Here is a 21,914-nt window from a genome sequence, read left to right as displayed (position 1 = left end):
GAAAGAGAGGGACAATCTATTCTAATGGTTAAGAGGCAGTAAAAAATATTTATGTGTGCCTGGCTGATGTTGACTTTTGGAGAGCGAGCGTTCACTTGTAAACTGAAAGCTGGGGGAAAATGTAAGATGGAAAGGCAGACTTTGGGGTTCTAATTCTGAACACAGATTTTCTTAGGAAAAAAAAATTATCTCCATTGTTTTGGTTTCAGATTCTGCATTTGTCAGACGGAGTTGTTAGCTTGGAGTCTTCCGTCAACATTGCTGGGAGGAGTCGTAGCTGACTTTCCTAAGGCTGATTCTCAGGCCCGGGGGTGGGGGGGCTTGGAGGTTGGCAGTCTGGGGAGAGGGGATGGGGCGGTGCTAGGCGGCTCCCTGGGGCACGGGTTGGGGTGTGGGGCAGGCTGTTGAATCTGAACTCTTCTGAGGCCTCAGCTTTTCCTTTTATCTTCCTTAGTCTCTCAAGTAATAATGCCCTTGTGAAGCAAAATATTTTTTAAATTAAAAAACAGCAGATGGTTGTGTATGCTTGTCTCGTTTTCCTGCCAGCATCCTGCACCTCGCAGAACCCTACCTGCAGCCTTGGGTGTGCAGCAGATTTAGGGCTGATGGGTCGGATTGTAATCTGCGTGCACCCCAGCTGATGAATCGGTGGTAAAGCTTTGCTCGGTAATATTTGTACGGAAAATGCAATGTTTGCACAATAAAGCTCTCCAGATTTTTTAAGCCGTAGGAGTGAGGCCAGTTTACAATCAATGATAACAGGTTTCCCGCGCTGCCATTACCACAAATAGTATCTTATTTCAGCAAAATGGTGGCAGTCAGCGGGAGGTCCAACAATGCAGATTTTAATCAGAAAATTTAATTTTATATACAATTCACAGTTTGTGCACGGTGAGAAATGTTTCTCACTGCATGAACTTTCGGGACTCGGCTCTGAGCAAAAGGAGTTTCAATTTATGTAACGCCTTTCTCAGCAAACAATGCCCCAAAGCACTTGCTGGTAATATATGGCTCGTGCTGCTGCTCAGGAAGCTACTGCGGCAGTCTTTCTTAAAATTACCCAGGATATTTATTTGGAGCAATTAAAAGAAGCACTACAATCCACACAAATCCGTTTTTAATGCAGACATTAAATTGGCTGATGGTTTAATGCGGACTCTGTGAGACTGCTACCGCCCAGTCCGCTCTCTGCCCAGATTTGCTCCCTTGTAAGGCAACTTTCCGCCCGGGCTCATTTCATTTTCCCAGTTAACTTGTAAAACTCTCAGAAGAGAAGTCTATAATGTTGACAGGGCCTTTACATGAAGGGCCCTGGATTTGGAGGAGTTGAATCGCAGGCCTGGTCCAGGAAGTAGTGGACACAGGGAGGAGAGGAAGGTCACACGCTGTCCCACAGATGACCCAGAAATGCCAGCCCTTGACTAATTTGCTGTTCTTGAGCAGAAGCGGGGGCTAAAGAGTGCCAGGCTGCTTTCTCTAGAAGGACAGCAGGACCTGCTCCTCTCTGTGAGGGTGGGGGGATATCACTCACATACTTGGTAAGAGCAGGCAAAGAGTCAGAGAGAGGAGGTGGAGGGGAGAGGCAGGCAGAGAGAGAAGGCCATGGCTAAGCTTTACAGGGCACAACCCTCCCATTTGAGGAAGGGACAGGAAGCGGTAATTGAGTCTTCCATACCAAGGTCCAGTGGAAGGAGGTAATGAGAGTGGCTCCAGAAATGGAAAGTCTTAGGTAAGTCAGCCCCTCATTAAGAGGAGCTGGAGAAGGTGGACAGGTGGGATGCCATCCACCTGGTCTCACCCCTGGTCCCCGCCAGGAGAAGACACCTCTCCGCTTATGGGAGCAAAGTGCCCCCTCCATTGTTCCCTAATAGGGTCTGTGATGGAGTCCTTGCATGCACCTTGGGGAATCCCTTCACTGTCCATCCCCCAAACTGGTCTTCACCTCTTCCCCAGTGTTGGAGCCTATGTGACCTTGAGTTCACAGACAGTTAGTCTTGTGTTAGGGGGAGGGGGAGGTAACAGTGGCTTAAACAGGAGCATCCCAGCCCTGTTTTATATTACGCTGGGACCTGGGGATGAAGTCATGAAGGCACCGTGACGGGCTGGTGGGAAGACAGAGCTGGGCTTAGCAATATGGCATGTGCCATTTACTGGGAGTCTGCTCTGTTACTCCAGCAGAGAGAGAGAGAGAGAGAGAGAGAGAGAGAGAGAGAGAGAGAGATCCCATTTTCCCAGGAAGAATCAGATTCTGAGACTCAGAGAAGTTAAGTAACTTGCTTAGCTGAGGTCACAGAGGGCCGTGGACACACAAGGGAGGGCAGAGTAGGACCAGCTCCATTAGTGTTCTCTCAGGAGTGGGGTCTGGCAGGGCATTTCAGGAGCTGGCCTTCAGTCCTGGGAGCAGGCAGTTCCACTGTGGCTCCGCAGCAGGGTGCCTGGAAGGGAAGGCTGTCCCGTCTTCCCAGGGGGAAACTAACCCTGAGGCTAACCTTAAGATAAGTTTTAGGCCAGAGATACAATAGGCCCTGGTTAGTAGTCAATGCCTGGAGCCCTGTTTGGAAAATAATGTAGAGCCTGAATCTAGACTCAGTGGGAAAGGATACTGAGGTTGATTAGCAACGTCTGTCCTCCCTCGACCAGGGAGGAGGGCGTAGTGGTTGTTTAGAATGGATTTGCAATCCTGGTTTAGGTATCCTGGCTTTGAGGATTTTTTTCATTCTGTCAAATGCTCATTATTTTCCATACACAGATAGGAATCTCACCTCTCCTTCCCTATTAACCTGAGCCCACAGCTTTGGAGTTGCATTTGGTCATGCATCTTATCTGGGGAGAATATTCAGGCATGCACAGAGAAAGTCAGAGAGTTCTTAATGAGAGTCTAAAATTCAAAGAAGACAGGAGGGGCGCCTGGGTGGCGCAGTCGGTTAAGCATCCGACTTCAGCCAGGTCACGATCTCGCGGTCCGTGAGTTCGAGCCCCGCGTCGGGCTCTGGGCTGATGGCCCGGAGCCTGGAGCCTGTTTCTGATTCTGTGTCTCCCTCTCTCTCTGCCCCTCCCCCGTTCATGCTCTGTCTCTCTCTGTCCCAAAAATAAATAAAAAAAATATATATATATAAAAAAAAAAAAAAAACAAAAAACAAAGAAGACAGGAAAGATTTATTTCGCATATGTTTATAATGGTACGAAGTATGAGCTTGGCACTTTCCTAAGTGTTTTACAGATATTAACTCAATTATTCCTCATCAAAGGCCTATAAGATAGGTCTCCGTATTATCCTCATTTTACAAATGGAATGATTAAAGCCCAGAGAGGCTAAGCATCTTGTCCAAGGTCACACAGCTTTGTGAATTCAAGCAGTCCAATGCCAGAGTCTATGTGATTAAATTACAGGGTGTTGCCTCTCTGCAGTGTACATATTCCTGTTTTGCTTTCCATGGGGTATCGTGCTTTCTGTGCTTCATGCTGGTTTTCCAGACTAGATTGGGAAGTTGTAAAGTAAGGGATTATGTGTTACTGAGTATAAGCACCTGAAACAGGAGGAACTTCAGGAGGAACTAAGACATGAGTACGGACGATCAGTAAGATGACTGTAGGAATCAGTCACATCGTGTTTGAGTCTTTCTCTATTTGTGGGTCTGGCTCCACCTCCAGGGTGAGCTGCCCAGGGGAGGGACCCGAGTTACACATCTTCATATCCCCAGCATCTAACACAATAGAGAGGAGACCATCTTTCCTTTGTTTCCTACTTCATTAACTGATTCACTGATTCACTCAACAAAAATGTATTAAGGGCAAGCACCATGCTGGATGCCAGGAACGAACAAGTAGACAGCCCTTCTGTCTCTGTGGTTTGATTCCTACCTCGCAAGAGAATGTGTAGAAAAATGATGTTGACTTTCTTGAAATGGGACACATTTGTCTATTTTACCAAAAACAACAGGAAGTTACATATCATTGCAACCTATCGAGTCCCTCCTTATTGTCGTGTGTGACCAAGTAAAGTTGCAAACAGTCACTTTATTCCGATTTTACTTACCAAAGGCAGTGGTCGTCCCGATTAGTCAGATCTAATACTTACAGTTAAGAGAAAGCCCTTCTAGTGTAGGTAGAGCTGGTGGAAGAATTATCGGGCTCCCACGATGCGAGGTAGGGTTGTTTCTGCCCCTTTTGTTATAGGAAAAGCTTCAAGCATTATTAAGTGATGACAGACAGGATACTTGGCTTCTGGTATTTCTTTGAAGGCCGGCCTGTAGCGTGCTGCCTGGAAGCAGGAATGATTCCACAAATGGTCAGGGAGCCACCTAAACCGCCCTTCACACCTGGTCAAGGTGTGGAAACAGTGCAGTTGGGCTCCACCCTGGAAGGAGAACTGGCGTGGACCATTACAGTTTCCAGAGTCCCTTCTTTTACCCCCAAGGCAGTATCTCAAAAATTCCCTCAAACTGCTTTTCCCATTCTCTGAGGCTATTAAGTGCATCAGAGATCCTTCCTTATAGAGAAGGAAAAGGGTCTTCCCAAGAACCCACAGGGAGTGGGGGCCAGATTTCTTGCAAATCCTGGGTGTTTTCCACTCCCGAATACAGCTGAGCCCACTGTCCCCCTGGAAGCCCATGCCAGTCTTGGCAGCAGGATGTTTCAGATGATGTGGAAACTACTTGCTGGGGCCTCTCTTTTCAGGGTCTTCTGGGTGTGACCATATAATGATCGAAAGCAGTGTTTCAATAGACTTATTTGTAATTAGCTCCAAACTTAGTTTTTAAAAAATCGATATGTATTTATTTTTAAGATTTTATTTTATTTCACATACTTTTTAATGTTTTATTTATGAGAGCCAGTCCGTGCGTGTGCATGCGCACACACACACACACACACACACGCACGCGTGAGTAGGGGAGGGACAGAGAAAGAGGGAGAGAGAAAATCCCAAGCAGGCTCTGCTCTGACAGCGAGACTCGATCCCATGAACCGTGATATCATGACCCAGCCCAAAATCAAGAGTCAGATGCTTTACCGACGGAGCCACCCAGGTGCCCCTAAGATTTTATTTTTAAGTAATCTCTCCACCTGATGTGGGGCCCGAACTCACAACCCCGAGATCAAGAGTTGCATGCTCCACTGAGAGGCAGCCAGGTTCCCCCAAAATTTGATATGTATTTAATGAAAAATTTGAAAATATAAAAATGTAAAATGAAGAATCTCATCATTTAAACACAGTAATTGCTAACATTTTGCTGTATTTACTTCTGATTGCTTTTTAATATATTTGGAATCACACTGTAATAATAATAGCAGCTAACATCTGTTGAGGGCTTACTCTGTGTTGGGTACTGTTCTTTCTATGTCTTATCTCATTTAAGCTTCCTGTCAAATTATGAGGTAGCTACTATTTTTACTCCCATTTCACAGAAATTAAAACTGAGGCATAGGGAGGTGAGTACCAGCAGTAGATAATAAGCAGTAGAACCATGCCATCCATTTCCAGACTCTGCATATGAAGCTTGGTATCTGTTTTTGAACTTAACTTTATATTAAAAGCACTTTCTTATTTTCCTTAGAAACACCAGCTTTCGGGGCTGCCTAATATTCCATCAAATAAATGTCCCATCATTTACTTAAGCACACCTCAATAATCTAAATAATACCACCATGAATTAAGTAGTCTTTGTGAATGAGGCTTTTTCCACATTTAGGATCACAAAATTTCCTGAGGATAAATTCCCAGATCTAGATTAAAAAGCTGCAAGAAAGTGACGATAAGTTTGTTGGGACATGCTGCCCAATATTTTCCAAGAGGACTGCATCTGGTCACACAGACACTGGCCATGGGGGTGCTGGCCCCGGAGGTTACCTGAACAGAAAATGATTGATTGATTGATAGGCAAAAACATATTGTTTTCAGCAGTTCTTCCTTGCCATGAAAAATTTTTAATCTTTTTTTAACATTCGTTTTCTCGGCTGTGTGAGAATTTACCTGTAAGGTATTTGTAGGTTTCTTCCTATCTCTTCCTATTTTTTCTCTTTTTTTTTTTTTGGTCTCAGATCTGGAGCTAGGTTCTTGCTTCATCTGTGGGTTTGTTATAAGGGATAATAAAGAGTAATTAGAACAGAATGGGGGTGGAGGGAACCAGAAGAAGAAAGGTCTCAACTGCCCACCCTGCTTTCACTCCTGACAGAACTCCTGGACCACAGAGGACTTAGGGCCAACTCTAGGATTACCCTCTTAGCCTTCATGAACACAGTGACATCACCACAGGCACGTAATAGAAGCTCAATAAATGCCTGCTGGAGGAGTGAATCAATGAACTGTTCTGTCTGCCATACGCAAACCTACCCTCTCCTAGGGACTCTATAGCCTGAATCACTGTCAGCACTCCCTTCGGTAAAAAAAAAAAAAAAAAAAAAAAAAAAAAGGTTTGCATCTGTGATCCCAGGTCCTGGCCTTATTAGGATCCTAGAGGAGTGGCCAACCAGAGGTCTTTTAGCCCAAGGCAAAGAACTGAGATCAAAGCCTCTTGGATCTGTCCCAGGAGGTCCTTGCCTGCGAAGAGGACCAGGACTTCTTCCCTTTGTGACCTTTGAGGTTGCCAATCCTGATGCCATCCCTCACGGGAAAAGTGGGAAAAGAGGCAGGTTAGGGAAGTGAGGAAGGTGAGGGAGGTGATGTTCCTGGGGGAGGCTGGGTGATGACAAGTGTTTACAAAGATGGCTCACAGGCCTGTGGAGCCCTCCGGCCAGCTGAGGCTTCTCCCTGTAAGGAGCCCTTGCTCAGCATGGTCTCTTTGGCTCTCTTGGGGTATCAGGGGTGACAGCTAAGCTCACTCCTGCCTTTCCAGGGGGGCTGTGGGACTCACTCAGATGAGCTATTACTTGACATCCCTGACCCCATTTCTGTAAAAACTGTACAATGTAAAATTTAGGTGTTTGAGGTCTTCAGATGACACAGACAAATACTGCTTTTTGCCTGTAAGTTTTAAATGTCAAAAAAAATTGCAGAATGTTAGTCATGAAGTATGACACTGCCTGAAGTCAAACTTTTAAAAAATTATTTATTTATTTAAAGTTTATTTTTATTTGAGAGAGTGAATGAGAGCAGGGGGAGGGTCAGAGAGAGAGTGAGCAGAATCCCAAGCAGGCTCCTCACCATCAGCACAGAGGCTTGAATTCACAAACCGTGAGATCATGACCTGAGCCCAAACCAAGAGTCAGATGCTTAACCGACTGAGCCACCTATGCACCCCTCAAACTTTTTTTTAAATGTTTATTTATTTATTTTGAGAGAGAGAGTGAACACACTTGTGCAAGCCGGGGAGGGGCAGAGAGAGAGACTCCCAAGCAGGGTCTGTGGTGTCAAGGGAAAGCCCCACTCGGGGCTCGATCCCACAAATCCTGGGATAATGCCTTGGGCTGAAATCAAGAGATTTACACCTAATCAAACCGAGCCAGCCAGCCAGGCACCCCTGTATGAAGAGGACAAACTTTTAAGTAAAATGTACAGGAGGGCAGCCATCCATGTAAATGTACCTTATTTTAAAAATTAAGTGTAAGACATTTTAAGACTATGATTATACCAACCTCTTCTGTGAATCAGCCAGGGATGTGAATGTGTATAATGTTAGAAAGTATGTCACATGGGAGGAATCAGTCAACTATTTTATAATTAATGTGGCCCCAAACAGAATTATGGAAACTTACTTGTTATTTACTTATAAGTAAATTTGCTTCTGAAGTTTAGCCTGGCTAGGAGTTCCCAAACTATGTTACGGCATAATTAGACTTAGACCCTTAATGTAAAAGCCACAGTTAATCTTTCAGGGTTTTGCTTGGCTATTTTTCTTTTTAATCTGCAAAATGACAGGTCAGACTACAGTCTGATTTAATGAGTCTCGGTGGGGGCCAGACATAGGTATTTATTAAAAACCTACCTACCTACCTACCAGGTAATTCTAATGTGCAGCCAGGCTGAGAACAATTGGCCTAGATGATCTCTCAAGTCCTTCTCTGGCACCTAAAGGCTGTGATTTCTATAATTTTAAATTTTCAATCAAAGTCAATAAGAAAATCAGATTCACTTCACAGAGAATTCTGCTTAAAAAACATCTTTCCAGGGGCACCCAGGGGCACCTGGGTGTCTCAGTCAGTTAAGCGTCTGTCTGACTTCTGCTGAGGTCATGATCTCACGGTTTGTGAGTTTGAGCCCCACGTCAGGCTTTCTCCTGTCAGCATAGAGCCCACTTCAGATCCTGTCTCCCTCGCTCTCTGCCCCTCCCCTACTCGTTCTCTCTCCCTCTCTCTCAAAAATAAACATTTAAAAATGAAAACAAAACATCTTTCCAAATTCAAAGATCTCAGCATTCCTACAATGAAACTTACTTCATAACTGACCCAACCCCAACCCCATGAGGTATTTTGGGCATATCTTATGAATCTGGAAAATTTATGTTTGTCCTACACTTACACAGTCGTAAATGAGTTTTCAGGCAATTACAATATATATATATATATATATATATATATATATATATATTTTTTTTTTTTTCCACCTTTGAGAGTCAAGATGTGGTTCAAGTTTTTGGTTTGGAAATCAAGGGGGATCCAATGAAATGTTTATGGATAAAGTAGAGAAGAAATGAAGATATTGAATCTTTGCTGTTAGCTTGAGTTGACAAGTCCCTGTGCGTGAGTGTGTGTTCGCACGTGAACCTCTGCTGGGATCAGGGAGGAGCAGCTGATGTTGGGGGAGATCTCGTAGACACTAAAAGGCAGATGGGGGCAGCCGCAGCCACGGGGCCAGCATGCTACTGATGTCAAGGCAATATCCACGTAGGAACTGTCCTTATTGGAGACTATGTTTCCAGAGCCATCAGATTTTAAAAACATACTTATGTTTTAAAACATAATTCAACTGGAGATGGTTTTTATTTTGTTGTTATAAAACCTAGGCACCCACACTAAGGGCTCAAATAACCACATCCTTGCTTGTCGTCTCACAAGTGTATCTGTGGCAAAGAAATGCCAAGCTGAAACCTCTCCATGAATAAGTCAAGAAACAGATCCAAGTTTGGTATTTAGATTAGAAATACAAGTGAAAGAAGTAACATTACCATCAGAGATGTGCATTTCTAAAGATTCATTTGAAAGTTTTGAAAAAAGTAAAGCTCATGCCCTGGGGCTTCTGGGAGTATGTACAAAATACAATAATTAAATTAAGTCCAGCAGTTAAAATTCCTCATAAAAAGAAAAAGCTGGAGCGCTTCCCAATGGGGAATGCTTGACTTAAAAGAAAGGTTTTACTCTGTGGCCTGAAGGTCAACAAACTGGGACTCTGTGGGAATGTATAAAATTTCTTAAAGGGTTCTTCGGTCTTTGTTTTGTTGAAAGAAAATAAAAGAGTAAAAAGGGACAAGTTTTTGAAAATTCAAAAAATGAAGGTGCAGTTCTAAAATCATCATGATTTTTATAAATGCAGCACTGGAGGCTATGAAAACACACTCTTTTCTGAGTACTAATCTAACACATATGCTCTTTGAGAAGGAAGGAAAAAGGCCAATGGCCCCTTTTGAACAAACCATTTTAAAAATGTGCTCATTTTCAGAGGCAGTGCGTGCAAATTCATGGTCCCTTCATTTGCTTATTTTGGAAATATTTACCTTAAATATTCTCATAAATATATCTCACAATTTAAAATTCCTTAGGCGAACACAAAGACTAATTGTTTTTTAAGAAGGTTTTTACAAAGCAGAGTTGTAAAAGATGATTTCGGTGGGGGGGGGGTCACATCCTTAGTTATCTAAAATGGAATGTTTACCATAATTTGCAAATATCTGTTTTTATAAATAATCATAATCACTTATTGCTACCTTTCCAATAACGTCCCCTTCACCCCTCCACCCCCAAAGGAATAAGATTAAAAACAGGATGGAAATCAAATTTTATACCCTTGGACTTCGTTACTTGTAAGTATCATGAATTTCAGGCCGCACACTCAAATAATTTCTACTAAAACATAAGGAACCAGTAACCAATTTGCAGGACCCTTATCTTTGTCGTTTAAATAGAATCTGAATGTTGCCTTTGCAGTAAGACAGCACGATCAAATGCAGGAAATCAGGAATAGCAGTTTTGGCAGCAATATTTAATTTACTGAATAATTAGCAGCCTCACTGGCATTTCTACTTTGATTCCCAAAGTACAATATTAGCTGTCCTCTGCACTTGGGCTCTCTGCAGTAAAATGGGCTAATAAACTTCCTGTGCCAAGTTCACAGTAAATGAAGGACTATGGAGCATCATGCAAGCAGCTCACAACTTACGACGCCAGATTTACTTCCAAAATATGGACACAGAATTAGGAAAAAAAAATTTTTTTTTTTACCTCATTTTCTTGATTTTGCTTTTGGAATTGCCAGCGGGGGAAGGAAGGTAAAACTAATGAAGAGGGACGTGGAAGCAGAACCACAGTGGACACAAAGACTAGATAAGAAAGATGAGACAGAATGAAGGCCATGGAGGAGGGCCAAAGCAGTGAGGCCAGAGCCAAGGGGGGACCCAGGCTAACACAGCTTGGTGAGTCTTGAGGTCTACACCCTGCTCCTTCATCCCTCCACTGGGACTCCTTTCTTTCTTTCATTTTTTTTTTTAATTTTTTTAACGTTTATTCATTTTAGAGACAGAGAGAGACAGAGCATGAATGGGGGAAGGTCAGAGAGAGAGGGAGACACAGAATCTGAAACAGGCTCCAGGCTCTGAGCTGTCAGCACAGAGCCCGATGCGGGGCTCGAACTCACGGACCGTGAGATCATGACCTGATTCGAAGTCAGTCGCCCAACCGACTGAGCCACCCAGGCGCCCCTGGGACTCCTTTCTTTACACTAGTCCAGACATTCTCCAGCCACTTAGACCAGTCAGTCCTCAGTGGGCAGTGATGCAAATATTCAGTCTAGGAGATGAGCCAGGAAGGCCCACTTCGAGCTAGTGTTTGCCTGGTGGTGGAGCTTCCTGACTGCGTTTGATGACCAGCTGTTTCAGTTGTGATGAGTTCAAAGATCTTTGCCAGGTCAGGCACTGCATCTGAAGGAGGCAGTTATTGAAAAAGAGGTTTCAGCTATTTTCTCATTGTTTCAGAAAACTTGCAGCTTCCTTAGTGGGGAATTTAATGTAAAAGCAGAAATCTGAGGACTTCTTGGGTGTGCAGCCATGTGGTTTAGTGGTTTAATGTCGAGACATTAGTTGTAGTCCTAGTTTTGCCAGCTGTGTGACCTTGAGCAAGTCCACTAAAAGGGCCAATATTTGCCCAACTCCAAGAGGCACACTCACACTGTAGTTTTTCTATGTGAATGGAGCCCTCTTCAGCCAGGAATCGGTACTGCATAATCCTCCCCTGAGCAAGCTTCAGGGTCCTCTACAAAATTAGGTTGGTTGGACAGAATGAGAACGTGAATTTGTAGTCAGAACAGCGCTGTCGTGAGAGATTTCCATAGTTCAGGAATGGGACTAGCAGATTATGAACAACAACAACAAAAGCCACAAAGCTCCCCTGGAATGCACGTGGCTATTGGAGTTGCTGCCATACCCAGAAATGTCCAGGGATTGGTCCCACCAGTAGGTTCTCCTGGGAGGACCTATCCTTCACCTACCAACACACGTAATTGAGAAAATGGCGTTCACTTAGAAATTCACTTTCCAGCCAGTTTTGCTGCAGGGGGACTTCCATCCTGGACTACAGCACAGTTTCAGCACTGGGATGGAGAGTATTTGACCTTTCCTGAACACCTGCTTTGCATCAAGCATGATGCTAGAGCTTTTTTATTTTTTATTTTTATTTTTTAGAGCTTTTTTAAAAGTACTATGTTTGTTTGTTTGTTTATTTACTTGACATGCATTCATTTTTAAAGATTATTTAGTCATGCTAATATATACACAACATAAAATTCACCGGATGCAGGCTGCCTTGAGAAGGTTGAGACCATGGGCAAGGCAGCAGTCTGCAGCTGAGGCAGATGTTGAAGGAGGAACTGGCAGCTGGAGGCTGTCTGCTGACCCCCCAGCCCTGGCCCACCGAATGAGTGACGCTGGAAGGGGGACTTTGGTGGTGCATTTCTATGCTCACAGCCTCCTCATAGCAGCTCTTTGAATTAGGTGCTATTATTATAGTCGAAGAAACTGATGGCTCAGAATAAATGACTTGTCTGAATGTAATACAGCCTGGTGATCGGAAAGGCAGGATTTGAACCTAAACATTGGAAGGAGGAAAGACTCAGTCCGTAGTCCGAATAAACACACTTTTAGCGAACTCTTGCTGGGGGTGACAGATGAGCAGGAGAGGGATGCGGAGATGCATGGAATGTCCAGTATTCAGGGCATCCACACTCTGGGGGACACACATGCATAAGTACTACAACAGAAATCTGATGCAATGCATTGAAAGGACTCAGCGTGGGGGACACGTCAGCAAGTTGTGTGTGGGGAGTTGGGGAGAGTTCACAGACCTTCTGGGTGTGTCTTGAAGAATGGTGAGGAGTTGGGTGGGTGTGGGGGAGTGGGAGGGGTTGCAGCTTAGGCAAAGACTTTGCAAAGTCAGGAGCTACAGCCAGTGGTATCCTGACGCACATGGCCAGGGCCCCTGGACACAGGTGATGTGTCACTGGTGTTGAAGTGCCCGTGGGGCTCCTGGTGGCAGGAGCTCCCTCAAGCCAGACCGGAGAAGCATCCTAGAGCTCCCCGGAAGTTGCTGCATGAATTCCAGTCCCGAGAAATCCGCTTGAGGCAATGGATGTGCTCCTCTCCGCATCTGGGAATTCAGGTTATTAACACAGTTTTTCCAGAGACTCTAAGCCAGAAATTCATGTTGGTTTTTATGTTCTTCCTTCCACGGAACTCAAAAGAGCCCATTAACAACAACAACAACCAAAAAAAAAAAAAAAAAAAAAATAAGCCAGATGCCTAGAGTATATAGTCTTCTGAAGAAACTCTCCACCACAAAACTATCTGAAATGGAACGTTCATTTTCTCTTGATTCTTTCATTGTGTCTGAATAACTAAGGCAATTTATTCATTGTTTAAAAACAAAACAGAACCCAGCCAAACCAGTTATGTGGCATTATGTAGTCCAAAAAATCCAGTTTCTTGTCACTGAATTTCTCCCCCTTTAGCTAGATATTTTAACATCACAATATAGTTGATGTTTGGTCTCCCTTGTTTTTCACAAGATGGAGTTTTCAGTATATCAATTCTCTTATAATATGTAATGAAGGGAATCTTGAAATTTCCTTCCAGGGCTTAGACTAATCTCTGGGACCAGTTTTCTATATGCTTACATGTTACACACACAGTGTGAGAAATTGATTTTGACCAATGGAGAAGTCTAACATAGTTACAGGATTCCCCCTCGGTCAATAGGCACAGGTGATTTGAGAGTGAGTTTTCTACCCTTTCTGATAAATAGAAAGCTTTGTCTTTGACTTAGGGTTCAGCAGTTAAACCAAGGGAACTTCCTTGGTTCCTGCACAAGAGCAGATACCAGAGGAAGGCACCTCCAGTTGGCCAGATTCTGTCCTAAGTGTGAGCACAGCCTTCCAATTCCCTGGGCATGGACAGCAAGGGGAGAATGGGACAAGACTGAGTGTTCCCTCAGCAAGTCTGACAGGCTGTTTACAAAGTGACTTCACTCCTCAGACGTTAGGCAGGACTCCAGGCTTCGGACCGCAGCCTGGCTGAGCTCCTAAAAACTGAAAGAGGAGGGGAGGAGATGGAACAGGTGAAAAAAGTGGCTGGTTTTCCAAGCATAGGGTGTGTAGTTTTTCAGATGTTTTAAATTCTTAATCCGCACCTCTCTTGTTTCTATCACTACTGTAGTCAATGGCACTTTCTGTTTTGGCATTTGACATTATTTTACGCCTTTGCTCTTCCTTTGACTTCACACAAGAGCGTTTTAATTTTGAAAGAAAAGTGCATCCGGAACCAGTCCTAGGACTTTCATACTAGCTGGCTGTTTGGCACCCAGTCAGGCTCAACAGATGTTTGTTGAATGAATAAACTAATGAAGTGATTCTCTCAAAAAAGTTCAGAGAAATCTGTACTTTCAGGAAAGGTTTTTTTTTTGTTTTGTTTTGTTTTGTTAAATTCGGGATTATCGCTTACAGTACCCTCTATGGGTTTGAGAGGGAAATCAGCAAAGTTGGTTTTAGAGTCTTTTGAAGAAATTCAACCAAAAAGCAACCTAAATGTAATGCTCATTTTCCTTTTGATTCTATACCGTGTTTGAATCAAACTTGGGAAATTCAACTCAATGACTGAAAAGCAGGAGGACCCGATTCTCCGCAGGTCCCTCTGGCCTTGGATCGGATTTGAGCCTGATAGACTAAGGGCGAGGGGCTCTGGTCAAGGGGGATCCGGGCCCAGGAGACGTGCCAGGCGCTTGCAGGACCCCTAGGACTAGTCCTCGCGCCCGGCTCAGCCGCGGACTTCGGGGCTGGAGGGACACAGGGGCCGGCCGGTCCCCAGGGCAGGCGCGAGGGCCCCGCGCAGGTGTCCGGCCTGCGTGCGGGGTGCGCCAGGGGTGCTGGGGGCCTGGGAGACCCGAGAGAGACGTTATTGTTACACTGTAACGAGTCTGATTAACATGCTCCTGACACTTTCCCTTAGTTTCTCCGGCTCCTAGCAACAGCGCACAAAGGCGCGGGATTGTCCCGGGCTCCGCGGGGACACGGGGCAGCCTTTGATCTGCCACCATTACAGCGGGGCTGCGCGACAGGCTCGCGGGCTCCGGGCAGCCCGCGGCGGGCGGGCGGACGAGCGGGGCCCGCAGCCCCGGCCCACTGGGCTCCCCTGGCCCAGGCTGCGCCCCGCGGGGAAGGGACGGCGCGCCTCCCGAGGGCGCGCGAGGGGCCTCCGGGGCCGCCAGTGTCCGCGTCCAGGTGCCCTTGCGCGCCGCCCGCCGACCTCCGTCCTCGGGAAGCGCGGGCGGCGGGGGACGCGGACTCTGCGTGTCCCGGCCCTGCGGGCGCACGCCCTTCCGACGGGGCGCGCTGCCCGGGCTCGCCGAGCCTTTCCCATCGGAAGAAGCAAACACTAAAACCGTGCCGTTCACTCACAAAAATTAAAGAAGGGCGCGAGCGACAAATCCCTGGTCTTTTGCAAGACTTGTAAAAAAAGAAAAAAAAATTTTAAATAAAAAAATGCAGCAGGCTTCAGTCTGCTTAGCTGGAACGGGGTCCGATCGGCAGCAAATGACCACAAAAGGCGCCAACGACGATTTCGGTTCCTTTAGTACACACTACTTTCTTTTTGTCGTTTAGCAATTCTTATCGATTCGGAAGGAAATATGCTACCGCATAATTGCTGGAATGTAAACAAACTACCACCCACAACAGCCACCATCCCCCGTCACAGGGCAGCAAAAAGCTGCCCGGTACCACCGCGCAAGATTTCAGGTACTAAGTTAAGGTATTTTAATGTAATTTATTTCCCATTTTGTGCGCTGTTAGCGCCTCCCCCCACCCCCCACCCCTCATCCCGATTTAAAATAAAGCGCGGAAAGGAAGATGGAAGTTTTAACATTGAAATGTTGCGCTCTGTTAATTACTTTCCTCCACTTTCCCCCTAAATTGCAATGTGGAAACCTCGCGGGGGGAGGGTCTCTGGGCTGGGAGGACAGTGTCCCGGAGCCTGGGGCGTAAACTCTGCGGTGACAGACCGGTTCGGTGCCCTTCGCCGGTATTAATATGCACAACATCCTGCTGATAATCTTATAACCTGTTTTGTACCATCAATTGCCTTCCAAGTACTAGAAGTAAAAAGCAAAAACAAAACAAAAACAAAAACGGAAGACATTTAGCTTTTCAAGACTAACGGAAACCATAAGGCCAGAATATCCTTCAAGTTAAAAAGCATGTATTCTTTTTTATCCTCTTAAGACATCGTTAGAAAATCTAAGGTCTCCAGTGAAGGTCATTTTCCCGAACTAGGGCAGAACTCTTAAGGGGCTAATGTGTTAATGATAATAATAACAGGTATATTTTAGAAAAGGAAAAAAAAAATCCTACATGTTGTGTTCTATTTACCCCGCAAAATACGCCATGCAAGCAGCTACTTTCACATTCAAATAGGAGGCGGTGAAGTCTTCTTGAGGAAGCTTTTCCCAGCCTGTCCCCGGAGGAGAGGACCTAAGGGCAGCCAGCGGATCTATACTTGGAAATTTTAAGGGAACTGAACCCAGATTCCCGAGGAAATTCCCATCCTGTGCTAACAGACAGTGCCTGACCCCACCGGAGTCTCCCTCACCATTTCAATAAAACATGATTGTACTGATATAATCCTCTATACATTAAAATGAGGTTGTCACAGATTGTCATTAAGACCTCAGTAAAACAATGAAGACATTATTGGGCACCCCCCTCCCTCGGGCAAGGTATTAGGGGAATAAAACAATCTACACCACACGGGTCCTATTGAGATTAATGAAAAAATTATGCAAAAAAAAAATCTCAATTTCATTTTCCCGTGACAGGGCTTTGCATACATACAGTCAGCCCTGCCTTGCACCTGATGATTTATTAAACTAATCTACGGTGATCACCACTGATGTTCTCAACTCAATCTTGTCCTGGCTCATTTTCTAAGTAATTGTTTCTCATTAGTTCTGATAATGTTTTAATAGTGTTATCCATAATTTAGCCCCCAAGAATTAGTAACAAGGGGGTGATATGGCAAAGCAGCCTGTGATGAGCTATACAAAACATAAACAGGTATGGTTTTTAATTAATCAGATGGTTGCAAGGTCCTCTTGTAGTCCATTCCTAGCTGGAGGAACCCCCGCAAGGTCCCTGACCCTGACTAAAGCCTCTTCCGGGGCTCTCCTTAGGGTTTCTGCTCAGAGCAGGACCTTGGTCCAGACTTCTGGCGCAAGTGGGTCCTAGTCTCACGATCCTACCATAATCAGAGCACGGGATTATGAGTAAGATGATAAATGCAACATTTGGGTGTCAGGTAAAGGGTGTGGTGACCAGTCAGTCCAACATGGTTGGGGGACCTAGGAACCCACGGGGCTGCTGGTGATGGGGGTGGGGAGTCTGAGCCGCGTCTAGACCTTACTGAGGGGACTGCTTTTCCCAAGGTCTGAATGCCTTCACCATGGCATCTGAGGTCCCCTGAGAGGGAGGGCTTGCCTCTCTGAGCCCCCTGCCTGAGGAGGCCCCCCTGTAGGGTTTGGGGGTTGCCTGTGTAACTGGGGTGGAGAGTAGAATGTCTGCCCTTTCATCTGTCAAAGCCCGGACTGGTTATCTGCAACAACACAGGAGGATGGGAAGGGCAATTGGGTTGAAGTGGGGGCTGCCTGTAGGGAAGTCTGAAGGAAGGCTTTTATTTCCCTCTTATGTTTAAGGCAGTTCTAACACCGGGAGGAGGAGGTGTGTGTGTGTGCAACAGGTCAGGATGAGAGGAGGTCTCCCCTTGCCTTCTGCCTTCTGAGCAGTCCTCCTGTGTCTGTGTGTTCTGAGGGGAGGGGCCGAACCTGGCTGGTGGTCCCGAATCTCCCGGTGCGCACATGACTACCAGCCTAGGCCGGCACAGCTGCAACGCTGGTGGTGGTGATGGGTGCTGCCACCGGGGTCACTCTGCCCACTGCCTCTGTCCGCAGGCCTGAAGCCTGGTTTGGCTGCATGCCAGTCATCTCCCACCTCCCACTCTCCCATCTCCTTGGCTGAGATGCCACCTTCCTCCTTCCTGCTCCTCCATGTGAGGATGGGGTTGCGCCTCCCTTCCTTTCCAGCTAACCCTGGGGCGGCACAGGATGACCAAGGTGAAGGGTAACAATGCTCCCAGGAGGGGCTGGGGGGAGGGGTGCACCAAGGAGAGGAGACATGCAGCCCATCGCAGGTCAGAACCCCAGCTTAGCACACACATCCCATCTCACTCAGTTCAAGAGCTCTCTCCTCAGGTCCCAAGTTTGGGATTATTAGCTGGGTGTTTTAAGAATGTGTTTCCCCAGAACTGTCCTGCCTGGGTCAGGTTCCTTCTGCATGCCTGTCAGAACCGAATCATCCTCTTCCTGCAGTGCATTGGGTGGGCGGGTGATGCAAGATGGTGTGTGGGCCTCTTGCTTTGCTTGGGTTCCACGGTGCCCTTCCTTGTATATAACCTTCAACTCTACTTCTCTCTCGGACTTCTGTAGGAACTGGAAGAGGCAGGGGCAAAGAAGACCCCTGGTTGGGGCATACGGTAGGGGCCACGGGGGAAATAAACAACAAGGGGGTAGGAGGGGGTGAAAAATGAAAATCAAAAACTGTTTTCTATTTACAAATTTAAATAAACAGAACAGCCTTCCCCGCGGTGTTTGTCTAAGAGTAGCAGCTTTGCTGCTGTGTAGGTCATGAAAAGGTTGGTGTAGAGTTTAAAACTTCCCATTCTGTTAATTTCTTAAAGAACGGTCGTCCAGAGTCTCAACACAAAAGCGCATGATTTAATGAGGAGCAGAAACAAAATCTCTGATTGTTGGTGTTTCAAATTTCATTGGCGTCCTCTGGCAAACACAAGTTGATCCTTCCCAGCTTCAATACCCTTTAGCCTTCAATATAAGAGCACATGCTGAATAGGGAAGAATGGCTGGTTGTTATGTTTATTTACCCTTACTACAAGCTGGGTTAACCTCTTCAAAACAGCTTTACTAAGCCCGTTAACCACACCACCCATATGACCTGCAGCAGCATCTCTAATGTGATGCAAATCTCGCAGGGGACCATATGCACCAGATCTGCCCCATTGTGTCTTCTTAGAGGCTACAAGTTTATTGCTGAGGGGGCCTGTTCCAGCCATACATTTGCAGGGGGGAATGGCCTCAATGGCAAACAGTTAAATGGGGAAATTAAGGGAGAGAATAGATGGTCTTGTGTTTCTGCACATTTTTTTTTTAATTGCTGGTTAACTGTTGACCCAAAGCATTCACCCAGGATGAAGGCTTTCATAGTCCTTACCTAGAGCCCATATGTATGGGTGTTTCATTTGGGGAGGTGGAGGTTAAGAGTAATCTGTTTTGAAGATTTATTTTTACAAGGTATCTGTATGAACAAAAACGATACTTAACTTTTCTATGCCATCTCTTGTTTTATCAGATTTCTAGGAGCTAAACGCAACCCCTTTGGGTAGTTACTATTTTTTTTTTTAAGACTGGCCTTAAAATTATTTACAGTGTTGAATGAACAAATGAACGACAGGGGAAACATCTAACGTGAGAAATGTGAAGGGAGCATACGTATTCGGAAAAGATCTGTTTCATTAAAGACCTAACATCCCTTCAGCCCATCTCTCGCCACGATTTCATCTCCCTGTGAAATCGTAAGTGCATATTTGCAACACATTCATGAGCAATAAAATCATAAGCTTGGAACCAAAAAGAAGAAAGTTCATTTTTAGAGGAACAACTGGCCAGTGAGATAACAACAACAAAAAATTGTGATTACCATGAACTGTAAATGGAGAAAGGTTCCAATCTGGCATACTAACAAGTTGCCTTGAGTATTATGGTTTGTCTTTAAGAAACCCACTGTATATGTTCAGCCCACCTGATGAGAGCTTCATTTAACAGATCATTTTTCCTTGATGGATGTGGCAAGCGTAACAATGTTCTGGGCTTGCTTCAGTAATGGCATGTCGATCATACTCCCTTGGAAAGTAAAGGCTCCCTGGAAAACAGAGAATACAAACTTCCTAAAAGAATGTTCAGAAATTATAGGCTTCCTTTCTGTGCACACTTGTACAAGAACATTTTAGATTCCACCTGAATTATATTGACTTTCCCACCCAACTTTTGAGAAAGCCAAAGTAAATTACAGGGGAAAGATTTCTTTTTTCCTCCTAAAGAGGGGGGAGAAAAAGCCCTTCAGCATTTTAATGGAGGGGAAAAGCATCACACACAAGGTATTTGAAACTGTTCATTTAACTCTTGAAATCAGGCAGAAAACTATGGAAGGAAAATGCAAATACTTCCTTGTATAGTTTTGAAATATTGCCTAGAACTTTAAAAATAATAATATGCTCTGGTGACCAATCGTTGTTTGAAAAAATAACTATATGATCAGGTTAACGGCAAAATGCTTCCTTCTTGTAACATAATTGAGGGGTAACACTATCATGTGATGAGAAAATGTAAGGTAGGATTGCACTGAATAAAAAGAGACTCCTCTGTTGGTACACACATGTAGGAGAGGACTAGAATGACAAGGGACATGAGCCTGTAACAAAGAAGTCACAGGTCTGTTGAATGGTGAGTCTGGAAAGAATCTCTGAGATATCCTGATTTATCCCCATTTTTCAGATACATTTTCTTTTAAACTTCTACAAATACTTATTGAATGTGTCATGTGATCTAGGTCCTAGGTCCTGTTCTCATGAGGAAACTGAGGCCCACAGTAGGGAAGTGATTTTCCAAGGTCATGTGACTAGGAAAAGTTAGAGCTGGAGCCAATATCTGGGTTATCAGAACCTCAAGCCTTTATCAGAGACCCACATATTAAGGTAACGAGAAGTGTCTTCACTGCATCAAAGAAAGATTAAATGGACAGAAGGCAGTAAGCCCAGAATCTGAAGTTAATGTCTGGTTATTTGTGTTCTTTTAATCACTTCTTTTTGCCATTTACAATCACAATTCTTCTTAAGACTCCTTCCTTCCACCTGTTGGCAAGGATGCTGGTGGACTGGAGCCATCATAATCCTTGCTGATGGTCCATCTGCATATACTGCCATCCATTGCTGGATTTCACAAGTACCACCTCTCAACAGTCAATGTTGTCATTATTCAGAAGTTCTGGAATGGCTCTTCTGGTCTCTCTGGAAACCCTTATCTCCCATAATTACAAGAGTTATACACAGAATGGAGATTTAAAAAGTGGCAGGGGATCCTTAGCAATGACTTTGGAATTTAGTTTTCAATCAAGAGAGATTTAAAAGCCAATGGGATTAGAGGTTTAACCAGTGGTACCTAACCTTCTCAGCCTTAGAATCTGATTCCTATGAACACCTGTGTTGGCCTAAAATCCTGTATCTGAAGTCATTTTCTAACCCTCTCGTTTTTACTATTTATATCTCCAGACTGACTTTTGCCTAATTTCATTCAGCCTAGAGCTAATTTTGGTCATCTCTGTGACCATGATGAATTTTATGAATTCAATTAGAAGTTCCAGGGATGTTCCATGGGTTAGAATAGCATGTGAAATCAGGGTGTGGGACTCATGCTGTTTTACAAGGCAATAGTCTAGTTTTCTCATTGGAGTAAGTGATGAAGACCAAAGGCCTCCTGGTTATCCGACCACCAAGTGGATTATGCCCCTGTAAAACAGCACATCAGTCCTGCTAAGGTTTAAATAATAGGCTGGAGAGATGAAATTAGAATAGATGCACATGAAATCAAAACAATGCACACAGAATCAAAATGACGGCCTTGGGCTTATGCCATGTTTCCCAAATCTGTTTGGGTTCCACATGCACATCAAAGACGCAAAGTATTTCATGGAGAGCCTTTCTTTTACAGTGGCAGATTTTGCTTGACTTCATTAAGCTTAAGCTGAAAAACAAAGTTCAACATTTTTGTGCTTTGTTTTCTTTATCTCTGCAAATTGAGGACTTTAGTGTTAAGAAACAGTTTACCAAAATGAATACCGTCCTGCTTTCACATATTGACCTATAATATGGTCGGCTTTTTTAAAACATAAGGCTCTACATGTGAAATGTGAATGGTCTGTTGGTCAGGATTTGGAAAAATGCAGTTTGCCAAAAGTTGCTTGGGTCTGTGGGGAGGGTTTGAAACAGTCCTTAATGAGTGATTATAGATAAATTTCCATTTCCCAGCCTGGTGCTTTCCTGAGAAATTAGCACACTATTTCAAAAAGTATACAGAACCTCCATCAGCTTGAAGATTCAGACTCTCAT

General features: G+C 44.7%; 1 protein-coding gene across 2 annotated transcripts in view; it reads right to left on the bottom strand.

The window, feature by feature from the left end:
- Positions 1-19,561: 19,561 nt before the first annotated feature.
- CLYBL (citramalyl-CoA lyase) overlaps positions 19,562-21,914 on the bottom strand; it is a 245,147-nt gene continuing 242,794 nt past the window's right edge. For both annotated transcript variants that reach the window (XM_049647510.1, XM_049647513.1), the window contains exon 8: positions 19,562-19,672. In XM_049647510.1, coding sequence (XP_049503467.1) covers positions 19,577-19,672 — 96 coding nt within the window. In that variant the 3' untranslated portion in view covers positions 19,562-19,576. The remainder of the gene's footprint in view (positions 19,673-21,914) is intronic.

This window comes from Panthera uncia (assembly GCF_023721935.1).
Source record: "Panthera uncia isolate 11264 chromosome A1 unlocalized genomic scaffold, Puncia_PCG_1.0 HiC_scaffold_16, whole genome shotgun sequence".
Lineage (NCBI taxonomy): Eukaryota > Metazoa > Chordata > Mammalia > Carnivora > Felidae > Panthera > Panthera uncia.
Note: the sequence above shows the minus strand (reverse complement) of the source record. Positions and strands in the feature narration are given on the sequence as shown.